General features: G+C 38.9%; 1 protein-coding gene across 1 annotated transcript in view; it reads right to left on the reverse strand.

The window, feature by feature from the left end:
• trpc5a (transient receptor potential cation channel, subfamily C, member 5a) overlaps positions 1–17452 on the reverse strand; it is a 164128-nt gene that overhangs the window by 31423 nt on the left and 115253 nt on the right. The window contains exons 9-11 of the mRNA XM_044342493.1: positions 12759–12896; positions 9292–9490; positions 5150–5289 (exon numbers count right to left, since the gene is read on the reverse strand). Of these exons, the coding sequence (XP_044198428.1) occupies positions 5150–5289; positions 9292–9490; positions 12759–12896 (477 nt within the window). The remainder of the gene's footprint in view (positions 1–5149; positions 5290–9291; positions 9491–12758; positions 12897–17452) is intronic.

The raw sequence follows: 17452 nt of genomic DNA on the forward strand, positions 1-17452 counted from the left end.
TTATCCTAAATGTAGGCAGCGAACAAGCACACAAACCTGCTAAGATGAAGCAAACATCAGCTTAAAGAATAAAGTCAGCGATGTTTAACCTGCGAGTTTATGTGCTTGTTGGCTGCTGACTGTTATCATGAACCTCAATACAGATTTGCAGGTACATAAAGGTTCTCCGTTGTTGTCCAAAACTATTAAAAACACGTCGTTAAGCCACACTGTTGCACTGGGTGACATTTTCCTTCATCACCATTAAAACACACACACTGTAGTTTATTATGTGCTGCTCCACTGCTAGAAATACTCACTAGAGCACTAAATGTGTATTAATCCACTGATGAAAATAGTCCCCGACAAATAGACTATTTCCTCCTGTGTGAGTATTGTTTGCTAAAAACAATAGTTCCCAGCTGTTTCAGAAAGTTACTTGGCTTTAAAAAAAAAGAAATAAACTATATCTTTGTAACCATTTTTAAAAGATTTATCTATGTGCCTGAGGCTGAATGTTACAACTAAGTAAGAGACAAACTAATGCACTCTTAGTTTTGGTGACTTCATGTGATTTTCTGACAAGAAAAAAACTACCATTATCCTTTTATTCTCAGAAAGAGAGCAAACAAGAGTTTCCCCTCAACATGTCAGAGTATTTCTTAAAGGACAAACGATCTGTTTTTTTTAAATATATATATATATATAGTGCCCAATAACACCCACAAATCAACCAAAACCTTTAGTGATCTTATGAAACTTAACACTCTGACCTCTCTCATCCTCTTCTTCTACCAGCTTTCCTCTCAATCCCGATCTCCTTTTCTTTCTGTTAATCTCTCAGACGCTTCCTTGTCCTTCGTCTCTCATTTTATCCATCCATCACTCTACTTTTCCAGCCATGTTACTCATTTATCTCTCTCTCTCTCTCTCTCTCTCTCTCTCTCCGTCCCATCCCGTCATCTTTCTCCACATCTCTCAGTTTTCTCATGCTCGGCTTCCTCCTCATTCTAAATTCAGCCATTAGACTTCCACAGGACTTCTGTCTTGTTAACTCTGCCTCTATTAGCATTCACCATCCGCACACACATGCACACACACACACACACACGCACACACACACACACACACACACACACACACACACACACACACACACACATGCACACGCACACACACACAGAGCGGGACAGCCGGAAACAGAAACATGCACACAGATGTGCACTCATTAATTTATAGACTCTCGCACTTTCTCTCAGATGCACTCTCTCTCTCTCTCTCTCTCTGTGTCACACACACACACACACACACACACACACACACACACACACACACACACACACACATTCACACAATGACAGAGCAAAATTTAGGACTCTCAGCTCTCTGGAAGATTTTAAATATTCAAAGGAAAAAAAAAGAAAAAGAGTAAAAAGTAAAACATGTTGTCTCAACAGCTGCTTCTGTTTGTTTGTTTTGTGTAAAGGTTCTTTACGCTGTGTGATACCGGGTTGCAATCATGAGAGAAACGTGGAGAAGTCTGTGGTCATAAATCCAAAATGGTGGTCCTACATGACACAGTGAGACACGTCCACTGACGACTGATGTGAGTTAGAAATTTAAGACCAAATTCTCACAATGTGACTGCTGCTACGACGCGAGTCAACGACAAGAAATGACGCAGAATACACCAGCAGGCAAAACATTTCATCAGTGCAGTTTGTTGAATAAAGTTTAAGGAGAAAACACATCGTTGTCACGTCCTACCGGGACTTTGGACTCTTTGTGTTTTTGTTCTTTTGACTTCCTGGGTTTTTGTTGTTATCCTTCTGATGCCCTCAGACTTTTTCTGTTTTTAGTTGGAGTTTTTTCATTTGTGTTGCTTTTGTTTCCTGGTTTCTGTTTTCTCTGTTTCCTTTGTGTGTTCCTCCTGTGTCACCTGTTTGTTTACTTTAGTTTCTGTTTTATTTTGAAATATTTCCTCCTTGTGTCTGGTCACTTTACTTCCTGTTTTTGATTATTTCATGTGTCTCACCTGTGTCTCGTTTGCAATCACTCCCTGTGTATTTATAGTCCAGTTTTCAGTTCGGTCTTTGTCGAGTTGTTCTGCTTTTGTCTGATGTTCCTGGTTAGTGTTCCTGTGACTTTTTGCATTTTCATTAAATATATCTGCATCAGATTTTCCCTACCTACCGTCTCTGCATTTGGGTCCACCTGCTCCACTCACCCAGCTCCTCCACGGCACACAAAAACCAAAACGATGGTGGTGAAACGATAAAGAAGCTGATGTGACTTTTTGCTGCAAAACATCTGGAGTCCGTTTAACCAAATTCCCAACATGCAAGCTGCAACACATTTAACTAAACAAAAGAAAACATCATACTTGCAACTCATGGATGGGCAAGACTCGCTAATTTATCTGTAATTTGAGAGTGACACTCGTTTATGAGACAGGATAGTGTCACTATTTACTATCTGCATGTAAGCAGCGCTCGCAGATCGCTTTCATGAAACGAGCCCCGGAGCTGCAGATGGATGACGTGTCTCATAGCGCTGAGACTCACTACGTATTCACTGCACATCTGAAAGCCTCAAATTAATATTGTTCAACGTGCAATTAAGCTTTTTATTATAAGCACAATGTGACACGTAATAAACTTATAACGATCGTCGTCGCACAGACTAAAGACGCTTTAATTGAGTGTGAACGTGCATCTCTGTGTGTAAACTTTTATCTGTGTTTTTTTTATTGAAGGATACAGTTGCGTGTGTGTGTGTGTTTATGCATTTTACACAGCAGCTGTATCTATATGTGTGTGTATAACTGTATATGCATATGTATGTATGTATGTATGTGTGTGTGGGAGATGTGTAGGAGGGCCACCCGTCACCATCAGTGACTCACAGCTGCTGCAGATGGCCTGGCCGTCTGGTGTGTATGTGTGTGTGTGTGTGTGTGTGTGTGTGTGTGTGTGATTAAATTACATTTACTCTTAATAAATTGATAAATCTTGTATGCATGCAGGGTGTGCAGCTGAACAAAGTTATTATTGAAGCTGAAAGCTGTGCTGTGAGAGACAATGATTGAACTCACGGTTGAATTACTGCATGTGGCCTTTAAAGACAAACAGCAGTTGGTTGTCTCACAGGTCAAAGGTCATGTCTGATGTTTACGGTTCATACGAACAACAATTATACACATAAAAGCTACGAACTGATTGGCTATCATGGTGCTGCTCTTCGGCCCTGCGTGACTGAAATCATTATAACGGAGTAAAACTGAATCTTCTTCTTCTACATCGTTATACAGACAGGTGAAAAAAGACGGGAAAAACCTCCCATCTGTCACCCAGCTGCATGTTATGATGTGGAAAAAATGTAAAAAAAACCCCGAACATAGACAGCAGATGCAGCTCTATTTACACTTCACACACTTCTGAATATGGTGCATACCGTCTGCACATCATCATCATCATCATCATCAGTTTTGACACACACGAGAACATCTGCACAGACAACTCTGCCTCCTAGAAATTACCTTCATAAACTACTAAACTGTTGTTCCAATTAAGTTGCTTTAGTAAATATAATCACTGCCTGGATTGTGTTGACAGGCAACGATTGAAGCGCTACGTTTAAATATCAGACTGAAGTCCAAAGGTGGAGGTCGGGGTGGATGTGGGCATAGAGAGAGCACACCAGAGACACCAGAGACTGATGTTTACACCCTGAGTCCAGTCTGTGGTTCTGTATTTATGCTTTTTGTTGAAGTGAAGAAGCTTTTTGAATGAGAAGTAAAACATCTTCAAGAGTCAAGAGTTCAGTTGTCTTCAGGATATTTCCTCATTATGTTGATAGAAAATGTAAATCATTTCCAGATTATGTTGTGTTGAAAAACATAAAGTCTGACATGGACAGATTAGGATATTTATGTCATGCAGACCCCTGCGGATTCTATGCAAACATGGAAAGTTTAATCTGAACTAACTGGTGAAAGAGACCTACAGATGAGTTAAAATTAAACTGACTGGAAAATACTTGTAAAATCTAATAGGATTTGAAGAGAGCTTCTCTTTTTGCCTGTTATAAGTAGTAATGTAACAGTGATAAATACACTCTGATGTGTTCTGTTATAGTAAACAACAGTTTCAGTGAAGTAAACCTGTTCTTCGTCTCTGCCTCGTATGTTATTTTGTATATCCGGATGCCTCATCATGTAACTGACGCTTGGTGCAGATTTCTTAAAAACATGTTATATATATAGGCCACATCCTCATAACACATCTAATGGTGATTAGATAATCATGTTCCACCATAAGGGTGAGAAAAAGCAATCAAGAAGCCTTCAGTGAATCAAAACTTTAAAAAATGACAGGAACCACAGCCAAAAACTATCCGACTGTCAGAGTCTGCTCTCCCCCTCACCTGTTGCTGTGGGAATTATCCAATCATTCAGTCTCACTCTCTGCTCTGCCACACCCCTCATTAATTCAACCACCTTCACCTGGCGCTCCCACCTGCTCATCATCTGCAATCAAGCCTGTATATAAGCTGCCACGGCCCACTCCCTTCTTGTCAGATTGTCTACGCTACTATGCTCAGTCATCTTGCTTTCTTCACTGGACTGCCTTCCTGGTTTCTGATCAGCTTGTCTTCGACCATCGCTCCTCGTCTCTGCTCCGGTAAACCCACCAGCCTTCTTTCCCTGACTCTGAGTTCTGCCTGCCTGTTCCCTGGTCTTTGTCTGCTGTGGGAGTGGAAGATCAGGGTTCAATTTCCAGTGGAGTCATACTCCTTAGAACTGTGTTTCTCTGACCGTGCTTATATTGCCTTGACATCGTGTGAAATAAAGACTACTAAGTTTATACCAGTGTCATTTGTGCTGCTATTGGGTCCATCCTATACCCGTTACACCGACAGGTATGAAACATAGAGAACTGATTGTCTGTAGTGTGTTTTTACGAAATCTACACTAAGTGTCAGTTACACGATGAGGCATCCAAATATACAAAATAACATACGAAGCAGAGGCAAAGAGCAGGTTTCCTTTGATTACTTAACATGACAATGAACAGTTGCCACGACAGGTTTTTACTCCTCTCTCCTTCTGCTTTGAGAAGCTTTTGATTCCTTTCAGGTTAGTTTTTAAGCAACAGCTGTCTGGTCGTACCTTAACATAGGCCACTATCTTCAGCGATATGGTGGCCAGGTAGAGGGAGTTCATGGCGAAGTCCATCAGATTCCACCAGTCGTGGATGTACTCTGTGAATCCCCCGTCCCACATCTCCTTAATCTCTGCCCAGATGAAGCCTGAAACACACAGACAGACAGACAAACATACACACACTGCTGGTTATTTACATGCACACACGCACGCACATACACGCAGTCACGCACGTATGAGCACGTTAATGTCATCCATCAGTGGTTTCTGCTTGCTTGCTTGCTGCTCTGTGACCAAACTTTTGTTGAATGTTTTCTTTTGGCAGCAGCCTCAAGAGCGAACAAACATATTTGTTCTGTGTGACTAACTTTAGACAGAGTCAAGTTTTATTCTAAATAATTTATAAGTCATTTTCTATTTCATCTGGTTTCCCTAAAAATATGCAGTATATTTTGGGTTTTTAATGATTTTGTTTAGACCGTGAAAACATCTGGTTGAGATTTGGGAAATATTGTGGTGTTGGTTAAAAATAAAAAAGTAAAACCAACATTATTTTCACTCCAAAACATTGCAGCAAGTGCAAATGAGATGAATATGAATGTAGTTTGTTGGAGACAAGACTTGTACTTTTTCAAAACAAGGTAACTGAACCCTGAAAATCTCTGTAAACTCCTCAAATGTTGGGTATTTACACTGATGTTTGAACAGTGAAGGAGGCGTTCAGGCACAATATTGAGTGTAGGTCATCTGAGTTTTTGGAAGTGCTCAGAGCCTGACACACAAAAAATGTAGTTACATGCGTAAAATGGAAGAAAAATATACTTGAAGCCTAAAAATATGCTTCAGGTCGCGAGTGAAACGCGAGCTGTTGCGTGGCCAATGTAGACGGCTTTATTGGACGGCTTAATTGATTAATCTCACACACGTCTAACAGAACAGACGTGTGTGAGACAAACGACCCAAAAAGGGGTGAAAAGGGTTTTGGGTTCAAACTCCGGTCTAACTCTGGTGTGATTCTTCAACTCTGAGTTACTTTTTACACCTCAGAGAGAAGCTCCAGATGTGAGCGGGACTTGGTAGCGAGGTAGCTTCATTCATGACCCATAATTCATCAATGACATTGCCATCAGGTTCAATCATTGTCCATCATTGTTCCTGCACCTGAAGCACAAAAAACATTTCAACTGCAGTGGAGCCAAGGTGTCTGAAGCCGGCGTTACGCTGGCTGCTGGCTGAGAGACTCTACTGAGCAATGAAAATTAATGAAATACTTTAAAACGTTGGAACCAGGTAACATAATGTGCATTTTATACAGCTACCACTACTTTTAATAGCAATTAGTTACTACTATTTTCATAAGATTTAATAGTGTTGGCCCTGCTGTAGCTGCCAGTTTGGCTGATACGACTTTGCAGGGAAATATGTACTTTGGCAGGTGAGTTTGGGCAACATTGTGGGTACGATGGTTCCTGCTTTGATTCAAACAACTGCCAAATATTTTGTTGGTTGATAAAGACTCTCTGTAATATATACAGTATGTAAATGATCTTTCAGGTATCAGGTATCTTTTTCTACTTTAATGACTAGTCGTGTTAGTGTATCTCCCCCGAATCATGTTCATTTTGTAGGAAACTTACGGTAATGCTGCCCAGATTATTCTGAGATTGTAAATATAAATGTTGAGTTGAGTATTCTACGTTTTAATAGTACATCATATCTGTTTTTATCTGTCTATCAAGTTTTTCTCCTCACGGAAAATTGTGAAATATCTTTTATAGTGGATTGACTTTAATTTATGACACAATTTCAATACTTAGGCCTATATCAGTCATTATGGTTTATTGGCTTACATAACCTTTTAACTTAGTTTGTACAGAAAATGAGCATATCTCAAAAACTAAAAAATGTACATAGTTCAAATATCTTATTTAATGTTAAGAAATATTTTGTTCATGTTTCTACATTCAGAAATGTTTTGGATCAATGTGTTTTGTGTGTTTATTCAGTAAAATTTGATGAAAAAACATGTCCGATTTTTGTATTTTTTTAAATATATATGACACAATTTCAATACCTATATCAATTATTATGGTTTATTGACTTACATAACCTTTTAGCTTAGGTTGTACAGATTATAGGGATATGAAGCATTTGAAGATACTCCAAAAAATGACATCACAGTAAGCAAAAATACCAATGTAGGCACTGAAAACTGGCAAAAAAAATGGCAAATGGCAAAATGCAGAGAAATGGCCACATCTGCAAATCATGTTTCTGCTGTTGTTTGATTGGTTTTAAATAGGAAAATGTGCTCAAAGAGAAACCATAATTTGTTTCAATGAAGGTTTTCTTTTGTGTTTCATGACATAACAGTGATACATTGTGTTCAAAATTAACATAAAAGTGGCTTCACGGCTTTAAAACGAGACCTCCGCTATGATCTAATGTTTTATCATCAACATTACAAGCTGCTACTGTAACAGTGAATGTTGTTTTTTTTTTCTCTTCTTCTTCTTCTTTTTATCAGAAGCGTTTTGTAAGCCGAGCATTTCAAAGAGAAAAAGCCAGAAGAAGAGAACTTACAGTATGGAGGAGAACAGATGGTTTTGTATGTTTCCAAGTGATTATGATTTGGAAATGATCGGTGTCAGCTCTGAGAGAGATTATGGAGATGTAATCACTCATTTTTCACACCCACCCACCAACCCACCCACCCTCACACACACACATACACACACACAACCACCTCCTCCACACACACCCACATCCCACTATACAAACATACAGTTAAACTCCGTCTCTCACATACACACTCATACAGACACACTTGGAGAGGATTCTGGATGATTTGCAATCAAAGTAAAAGGAAAAAAAAAAAAAAAAGGATAAGAAGTTGTTTTTACAGTAATTTTATATCTGGTTGTTTTTCACTGTCTAGATAGAAGATACGTTTCTCCATCCTGCTTCTTACTGAGCAGTGACTCATTCATGTCTTTGGTGGAAGTAAATATGAGATATGAGTCATTTATCAAAGAAAAAAAAAAAAAAAAAACTCCAGCGAAGAAAAAGGAAGTACAAATGAACAAATAAAAGTGTGACATAACTCCAAAACTTTGAGGTCTAGTAAAGTTTAGACAAAGATTCAGTTTCTTTGTAAAGAAAACCAACACTGACTGTCTGACTTTCTCTGTTCACCAAACAATCTTACAAACTGGTCACATAAGAGGCCAATTTATTCACCAGAAAACACAGCAGACAGAGCAGAATTACTCGAGTTATTTCCAGATTATGTTGTGGTATCATACTGTATGTAATCACTGCCTGGATTATGTTCACAGGTAACATTTTTATGAATGATCCTGAGTCCTGTTTGTTTAGATTTAGGCAACAACAGCAGGTCAGTTAAGTTTAGTGAAACATCAAGGTCAAAGTTAAAGAATACCTCAACTCACTGCAGACCATAATCCTTCCCTAACCTTAACGAAGTACTGCCAGCACCTTCACATAACCATAAAAAAGATAAAAAAGGCGAAAAACTATTTAATATTTGACTGATACATTCGGTATCAACATTTTTGCGACTTGTCGGATACGTTTTCCTCATTATATAAATAGAAAACGTAACTCTGGTGGCATTATGTTTCCTTCAAAACAAATATGCTGTTGCAATTTACTACAGTATAAAAGTGATTTCAAGGAGTTGTGGAGCTAAAAGTCTGTATTAAATTGTCTGTAACCCAAAGCTGAACAGTCACATTTACCAGATTTATTATACATTGATTAATTTAACAATTTTCGTTGCAATTTCCTGGAGCCTGAAGTGTCAAATGTCTTGTTTTGTCCGACCAACTGTCCAAAATCCCCAAAATATTAATTCTACACTAATGTAATACAAGTATAAATAGAAAATGCTCACATTTGAGAAGCTGGAACCATCACATGTTTGGCATTTCTGCTCGAAAAATGAGCCAAACAACTAATCAATCATCAAAATAGTTGCAGATTAATCTTCTCACAATCGACTAATTAATTAACGGACTATTACAACAAGAAGCAAGCTGAGAAAAAACACAAACAAACAAAACAAAAAACACTTGAATGCATCACACACACACTAACAGACTGAAAATCCGTCCATTCATACATACCCAGCACCCACGGGAGAATCATCCACTCCACGATGGTGGGTGGGGGTCCCTGCATGTGGAGGTTGGTCCGGGCGATGTGCTGCGAGGCCAGCAGCAGGAGGAAGAGGAAGGTCAGGTAGGACGCCGTGTGACAGATGAACTTGATGAAGGGCTTCTTGATGAAACGACCCAACGCGCTCTTAGGAGCCAACAGGTAGATCTGAGGAGGAGGAAGAGGAGTTAAAACAGGAAACAGACAAAGAAGTGGAAGGACTGGATTTATCATTTTAATACACTAAATGTGAAGTAAGATCATTATTTCTCTCCTCTGTTACTGAGTGCGTCTGAGGGAAGGAATGTTTTATTCCTGATGACCTTTCTTTCCTTCTGGCTTACGTCCAAATAAGGTAACATTTTGAGTCTTAGTATAAGCCAGACATGCTACGAGGACGAGGGGCCATATGGCTTGGGGCCATTGGTTTGTTCAGCCTCTTATATAACATACAAGTGCATGTAGATGTATCTCACGGCTGTTTGCCATTGGCTGTAATCCATAAGTTTGTATGATTTGACCAATTGATGATCATTTCTTTGTCTCTAAAGGTGATAAAAAGGTCAGTTTGGCTTTGTATAGCGAGACAGAGGAATGATTCGCTTCGTGTTTGTGTCCTGTCTCCTTATTGTACAATATTAATAATTTTCAAGTGTTTTGCGTATTATTTCACACGTGTGTTTAGTGTCTTCAGATAACTTCCATGACAGGAGAAGAAGAAGGTGAAGGAGACAGGAGAAAAAAGGAAAAAGGGAGAGAAAAGGAGGACAGAAGATAGAGATAGGAGATGAAAAGAGGAGATGAGGCAACAATAATCAGACTCTGTGCAAGTCCAAAGCTATTATAAGTCTTCAAATCTTATTAACGGAGCAATAATTTCCAAAATAACCACCAGCAGACTTATTAGAAGGCCTGAATATAGCAAGACCATAATGAAAAAAATGATTGACTTAGTATTTCTAGAGAGAAGTTGACACTTTTTTGAATGGGGGTCAGTCAGTGGAGTTGAACTTTAAAAGGTATTTCTGCATCGGTAGTTGCTGCTTGCATGATCAATATCAAGAGAGAGATCAAGATCCGTAAAAAGATGCAACACAGACACAAAAAGAGGACGAATGGATGAAACTGTCTTGCATCCACTGAAACAAAAAGAGAACAATAACTGTCTCTGTGTTCTTCTCCAAATTGTGATATTATATAACCCACAATTAAGTTTTTTTCTGTTACAATAAACAAGAAAGACGATGTCAGAGATTTGCTGATGCTTAAAACTCTTATTGTCATATCATTTTTTCCCTCTAATGATGCACTTCTGCGCGAACCGTGAAGCAAAAAGTAGAGATTGTACAGAAGTCGATCGTGTTCGCTCTCAGCTACCCCGTCACCTTGCACTGTGGGGGAATGATTTGTCTATCAGAGCGGTTATTGCTATTGTTTTTGCCAGCGTTATTACTGTAATGATGCTTGTTTACTTGTTCTGCTCGTCTACTCTTTCCTGGCAAACCTCAGCCTACACTGAGTCATGCCAGTGGAGTTTTAAATGGAATTGAACAGCAGAAGAAGAGAGAGAAAGAGAGGCAGAGACGTGTGTTTAAATGCATTATTAAAGCATTCATAACTTAATCACATTAAAGCAATACTCTGCTATTATGTAAACGAAGGAAATTATCGTCCTCACATTAACATTTAAGTCAACATAACTCACTTAAAAACTGATTACTTAGTCTTGTCATGTCTTCTTAGTCTGGATTATTTTGGTATTTTGTGTCTTTGAACGCACCACAAAGGTGAGAGAAGATGCAAACTGTAACCTCGATCTTGTTATTCACCCTCATCAAAGTACAAAAAGAACCAAACAAACACTAAAAATTACATTTTCCCTCAAAAATACTTTACTTTATAAGGAAATCTGCATATAATATCTGTGATTTCCTTATTGTAAAATGGGTTTGTTAGATATTTACACTCAAATTTGATCCTGAAAATGCATTACATGAGAGAAAACAATACAATAAGTATTTAGATTTAGTTCACCTATTAGTACGGCTGCATCATGACAAAAAACAAAGTGTTAAGTATATCCTGGACAGGTCACCAGTTTATCACAGGGTTAAAACATTTAGACAATCATACTTTTAATATGATTTAAGCACATTTGAAGCCTAGAGGTGGTCAAGTTTAAAAATTAGGATATATGTAAAACTATACTGGTGGGAAATGGGACATATTTTTCTTACTGTCAACAAATCTCATGTCTGGAGCCAAACCAACAATGAATTGATCTACTTACAAGTATTGTGTGTGTATCCAAAGTCTGATATATCTTATTCCTCTGTGTTGTTTTATCTATTTTCTTCTTAATTTTTCTATGTTTGAGTCAAGAAAGCTGTTACAGTCTTTGTTTGTGTGTCAAACTCTAATACTGAGAAGTCTGAGAAGTTTTCTTGTTCTTCTTCTCCTTCTTATTAAACTCTTTACTCAAGTAATTCTGGTTAAAATAAACCGGGTAAATACATATTAACAACCTCTACTGCTTAGTTTTATTCACAAACGAGTAAACTTACTTTCTAAAGCGTTTGAATCTGTCTGGTTTGAGATGAAGTCACTTCCTCTTCACTGACACTTTTCAGTTGTATTCTTCAACCAATCGCGGTAAATGGACCGCACTTATATAGCACCTTTCTAGTCCTCATACGCTGATGGCAGAGGCCGCCATGCAAGGTGCCAACCGGCTCATCAGGAGGATCTAATCATTCATACACACACACTCACACACACTGATGGCACAGCCTTCGGGAGCAATTTGGGGTTCAGTATCTTGCCCAATGTGGACCGGAGGAGCCAAGAATCGAATTGCCGATCTTCCAATTAGTGGACGACCCGCTCTGCCTCCTGAGCCACAGCTGCCCCGACCTAAACGAGCATCATGTGCAAATATCTCCAAACACTCTCACTGGCTCCTTACAAATAAAACCAACACTCCCTCCTTCGGTTTTTCGGTTGAGTGTTGTTGTTATGCTCATGTTTCCTGGCAACAGCTGCTCCATTTTCCAGCCAATAAGAGTTTTGCTTAATTGCTGCCTGGCAACAAATTTTCTTTGAGGAAAAAAAAAAAAAGTCCTTCCTCTCTTCTTCTGTCCTAATTCACTCCATTCATCCTTATGTTCTTTAGTCTTGCCTCCATCATCTCTCTTTCTTTCCCTTCGTTCTGTTTTCTTTTATTCTTCTACTTATTCACTCCATCTCCCTCGTTCATCCCTCGCTTTCTCTCCTCCTCCTTCCTTACTTTCTCCTTTCCTCGCTCTCTTTCTCAGCTCCTTTACTCTCGTCCTTCCTCCTTACACTTCCTCCCATCTACCTCTCTTCCTCAAATCCTTTTCTCCATCCCCATCTCTCCTCCATCTTCATCCCTCTCCCACCCCCTGTCCTTGCGTACCAGTGAGAAGACAGGAAACAGAAGTCCGATGATGAAGCAGGTGACCAGTTTGACCACCCAGTGTCGTCTCCTCCAGCCCGGGAAGCCGTCGTACCACAGCGTGGCGAGGAGCTGCTGGCAGTTTGGTTGCGCCACGAACTGAAGAGAGAGAGAGAAGGACAGAGAGTGTTTGGTGTCAATTTCTTTAAATAAATGAGGGAAACATCGTTATCAAAGGGGATAAATGTGAAAAAAAGACCTGAAACTACAATGTGACTTTTGGAGTTTTGAAAACAGAGACAACATGTTTCTTCTGCTTTGACAAAAGCTGTTTTAAAAGTGCCTCATGTGTCATTCAAAGGTGTTTTTTTAGGTTTAACGCTGCTGATAAGAAACTTATCAGATTATTAATCAAAAGTCTTGTGGATCTTTTGACCACATCCAGCAAGTGGATACGTTTATGGAAAATACGTCTGCCTCTTTTTACCTTTCTCTTGTTTTTCAGATGCATATTTAGGTCTGGAGAATTACATGGTCTGTAATTTGATGGTTTTGACACTTTTCTGTGACATTTTTCTCACTGTTTCACCTTTTGCAAATGTAAATATATATATACATATATATATATATATATATATATATATATATATATATATATTAAAGACTTTCTAGATCTGCAAAATAAATAAATAAATAAATAACTTGATTCTTTTCTAATGACTCAACTTTGACCCAGATTTTACTGAAACATGTTCACAAGTTTGCTTGAGCTAATTAACTTAAAATATGGACAACAAACGCAACATTTTTGGCCAATATGATATTTTTAGTGACACAGGAATGACACAAAGAATATGAAAACTGTTTTTCTCCTTTTCCTTCTGTCCATCATTTACAGATAAAACATAATTTGGTGTGTTGCTACTGACATGCAGATATATTGAAACGTGAAGCTTTAAAAGTTGTAAAACTCCTGATTATACACAGTACGAGATCTTATACTTTGGCCTTTTTTGGCCTCAAATAAAGACAGAAGTAAGTAGGAGGTTTTTGGTACTTTTACAACAACAAAACATGTTTTAATTGAAAAAAGGAAAGAAGAGAGACTATAAGTCACAAAAAAAACAGAAAAGCGACACAACAAAACTGCGTCGCTGTGAACAAAACCAACTGTGAACAATGTAAACGTCTGTTCAGGTGTCTATAAAAAATATTCCGAGAACTATATCAGCCTTTACGAGCACTGGAAGGGTTTCAAAATCCTCCAAACGCTCCTCGACGAGCTTCAAACAGATAAAGCGGCGGATGATTTACCTCCAGCCATGAGCTGTTATGACAAACCAAAGGTTACTTCGTGCTTTGACAGAACCGGAGCTGCTCTGTTGTTCAGGTTGCGTCCATTTACGTCTCACTACAGCTCATCCATTAATACTGTTGGCATTACACCAAAGACTGTTTGTCCCCATCAGCCCTTCAGCTGCCCTCTGAGTCACCAAGAACCAGCTGAGTCCCTCTTTCTTTTCTCTCCTTTTCTTCCCATTGTGTCCCTCCATTTCTGCTTCCCTCTGATCCGTTGTTCCCCCTCCATTCATCCTCTCTGCTTCCTCCTTTTCTTTTCTCTCTCTCTCTCTCTCTCTCTCTCTCTCTCTCTCTCTCGGCTGCCATCTGAGTCACCGAGAGCCACAAAGCATTTAATCTCCTCGCTCTCTTGCCAAGATCGTCTTTTTCGGTTTCTTCTTCCCCTACCTTCTTCCCTCATGTCTGTTTCTTGAGTGATTAGTCTGGTCTTGGTACGAATCCCAAGACTGTAAATAAGCATCATATTCTAAAAAGGTTTGTGAGACAGTAGGTTTTTTCTATCACTGAGTGCTGTGTGTATAAAATGTGTGTTTCCCCTTTTAAACAAAAAAAACCTATTAAACGAATGATGTAAATAAAAATCCACCTTCATTTTGCACATCCACCTTCACACAAGGACACACACGACTGTCATCAAGCAAACATTTATCTAAAAGCTTAAAAGAGGCAAACTGCCAAAAAAAAATAAACGCTCAGGTCAAGCAACTGAAACTGTCAGTCAAACACGATGCTGAACATTTGGCGAAGGGCTGCAGGTCGCCACATGTACTTCTTACAAGTGTGGGCTTGTTTCATAAATAATTGATCCTGGAACATTTTATTTGTACAGTCTATGTCTGATTTCCACCACCATGGCTGTTGTCTGGAAGAAAAAAAAACCCAAAAACATAATAAATGTCACAGGAGCTGTCCGTGGTGCTGATCCAGTGGAGAGGCCTGGAGCAGGAAGTCTCCGAGGGACCACGTCATGTTCTCATTGGTATTCCTGCCAGGAGGTAATCGGGTATCCAACCATATCGCCTGACAAGAATGTCAATATTGGACAGTTATACAAAATGCCAACGTTTCACTTTCTACAGTATCTGTAAACGGGGACTCTGGTACGATTAATGTACAGCAGACCTGCTGGAGACACGTCAGTTAATTACAGAGAAAGTCCATCTGTAAGTTCATAGCTGCAGGTCTTCAGCGTAATGTATGAAGTCTGTCTCTCTCTCTAAGGTATCATAGTTTATTTAATAGCTTGGTTTCTCCTCATACGCAGTTAAACAGTTAAAACTATATTATATAAGTTTTAGAGTCAATTATGAAACAATCACCTCGATTACATACATGAGTTAACAGTTCAACAAATCTGTGAAATGACAACTATTAACTGTCAACAACTTTGTAAACAACGTTTATTTCACTTCAAGAATCTTGAGGAGGGATTTTCATTTACAATCATGTCACAAAAGAAATACATTTTTAGACTATTTTTAAAACTTTTCTTTCCCCCAAAAAGCCCTTGTTACTGCAAACTTTTTACTAAAAAGTGCTGTATAAATAAAGGTTTTTGTTATTCTAGTTAGTGGTAAAATACTCATGATAAAAACAATAAAAAGAAAGATGAAAATGACTTATATATACTTATATATTATATATTATATAAAACAAGGTGGTATGAAAAGACTACTGGTTAAGACACAGGCCACATAACCTCAGCGCTCATGGTTCACCTTTGATGCGTGTCATCGTCTGTCTCTCTCTCCTCGTTTCCTGTCATCTCTAAACTGTCACTGTCCATAAAGGCAAGTTTAAATAAATAAATAAATAAATAAAAGGACCGATGTAAAGTAGTAAAGTAGGTCAATGTTACAAACAAATGTCGTGACCTCTGAAGCCTGAAGACTTTTGAACTGATTGGGCAAAACTCAGGTGTTCAATGTAAGTGATTCTACATCATCCAGTTTTACATGATGTACCTTTAAGGTAAAATCATGTACAGATTCTCTTATTTTTTACTATTTTGAAGATGTTTTTTTTTATTTTGAAAGGACAAGATTGTTCTTCTTTAACATGGAACTGTTTAGAAAAACTACAGTCAAATGTTCCACTTGGGAACTTTGTCTAACATTGATTCTGCTTTCAGTGTTTACATTTGCTAAACTGGGAAGGAAGTACTGTTGTGGAATATGTGTGTGTGAGTGTGTGTGTGTGTGTGTGTGTGTGTGTGTGTATGTGAGTGTGTGTATGTGAGTGTGTGAGTGTTTCTATCTTTTTGGCACATGTGGGTTTCTACACTCAATTTAATCATCTCATGTTGCCTTACGGCGCTGATAAGCAACAACAACCTGAGAGAGCAACACACACACACACACACACACACACACACACACACACACACACACACACACACACACACACACACACACACAGGTTTGCTTAAGTCACTTTTGGGGTATTTACACAGACTTACATTCATTTCCTGGAGAATTACCCTAATCATAACCATAACCACTGACTCAAAAATCAACATTTTACCAACTGGGGACATGACTTCTGTCCCCTATTAACTGGTCTTAAGTCTGGTTTGTGTCCCTGAAAGTGGGTTAATATACTTACACACACACACACACACACACACACACACACACACACACACACACACACACACACTTTTTGTCATGTTTATTCTGTCACACAGCTCCTATCTGGTTATGTGTAAATGTGTGTGTGTGTGTTTGTACATGTATTACTGTGTGTCATGAATGTCCACCTGTGTGTGTATGTGTGTGCGTGTGTGTGTGTGTGTGTGTGCGACACACAGAGAGAAAGAGGATACTGGATAACAAGAGGATTTAATTATATAGATGAAAAGATAGAAGCAGAAAAAAAGGAGAAAATAAAAGAGGGGAGGAGGAGAGATACAGTGTTAGAAGTCAAACCAAGGTGGCTGCTCCCTCTTCCTCCTCCTCCTCCTCTTCTTCATCTTCTACTCTTCATTCTTTCTTTCTCCTCTTCTCTAATTCCTTTTCTCTATGCTCCTCCTGTCCTTACTCTTCCATAACTAATCCTCTTCATCCTCAGTGCTCCTCCTCTTCTTTTTTTTCCTCTTGTTCTGCCATTTCTCCTCCTCGCTCTCACGCTCCGTCTCCACCTTCTTCACCCTTCTTTTTTTTTTTCCCTCCTCTTCCTCGTCCTCTTGTTTGTCTCATGCGTCTCCCTCTTCCACCTCCTTCTCATTTCCCTTTTCTCTTCTCTTTCACTCTTCCTCCTTCTCTCTCTTCCCTCTGCCGTCCTCTCCTCTGTCTCTGTATCACTCGCTTGGCTCCGGTTTGGTTTCCTGTTGCTATGGCAGCGGTATGCTAATGAGG

The sequence above is a fragment of the Thunnus albacares genome, chromosome 22 (genome assembly GCF_914725855.1).
Source record: "Thunnus albacares chromosome 22, fThuAlb1.1, whole genome shotgun sequence".
Lineage (NCBI taxonomy): Eukaryota > Metazoa > Chordata > Actinopteri > Scombriformes > Scombridae > Thunnus > Thunnus albacares.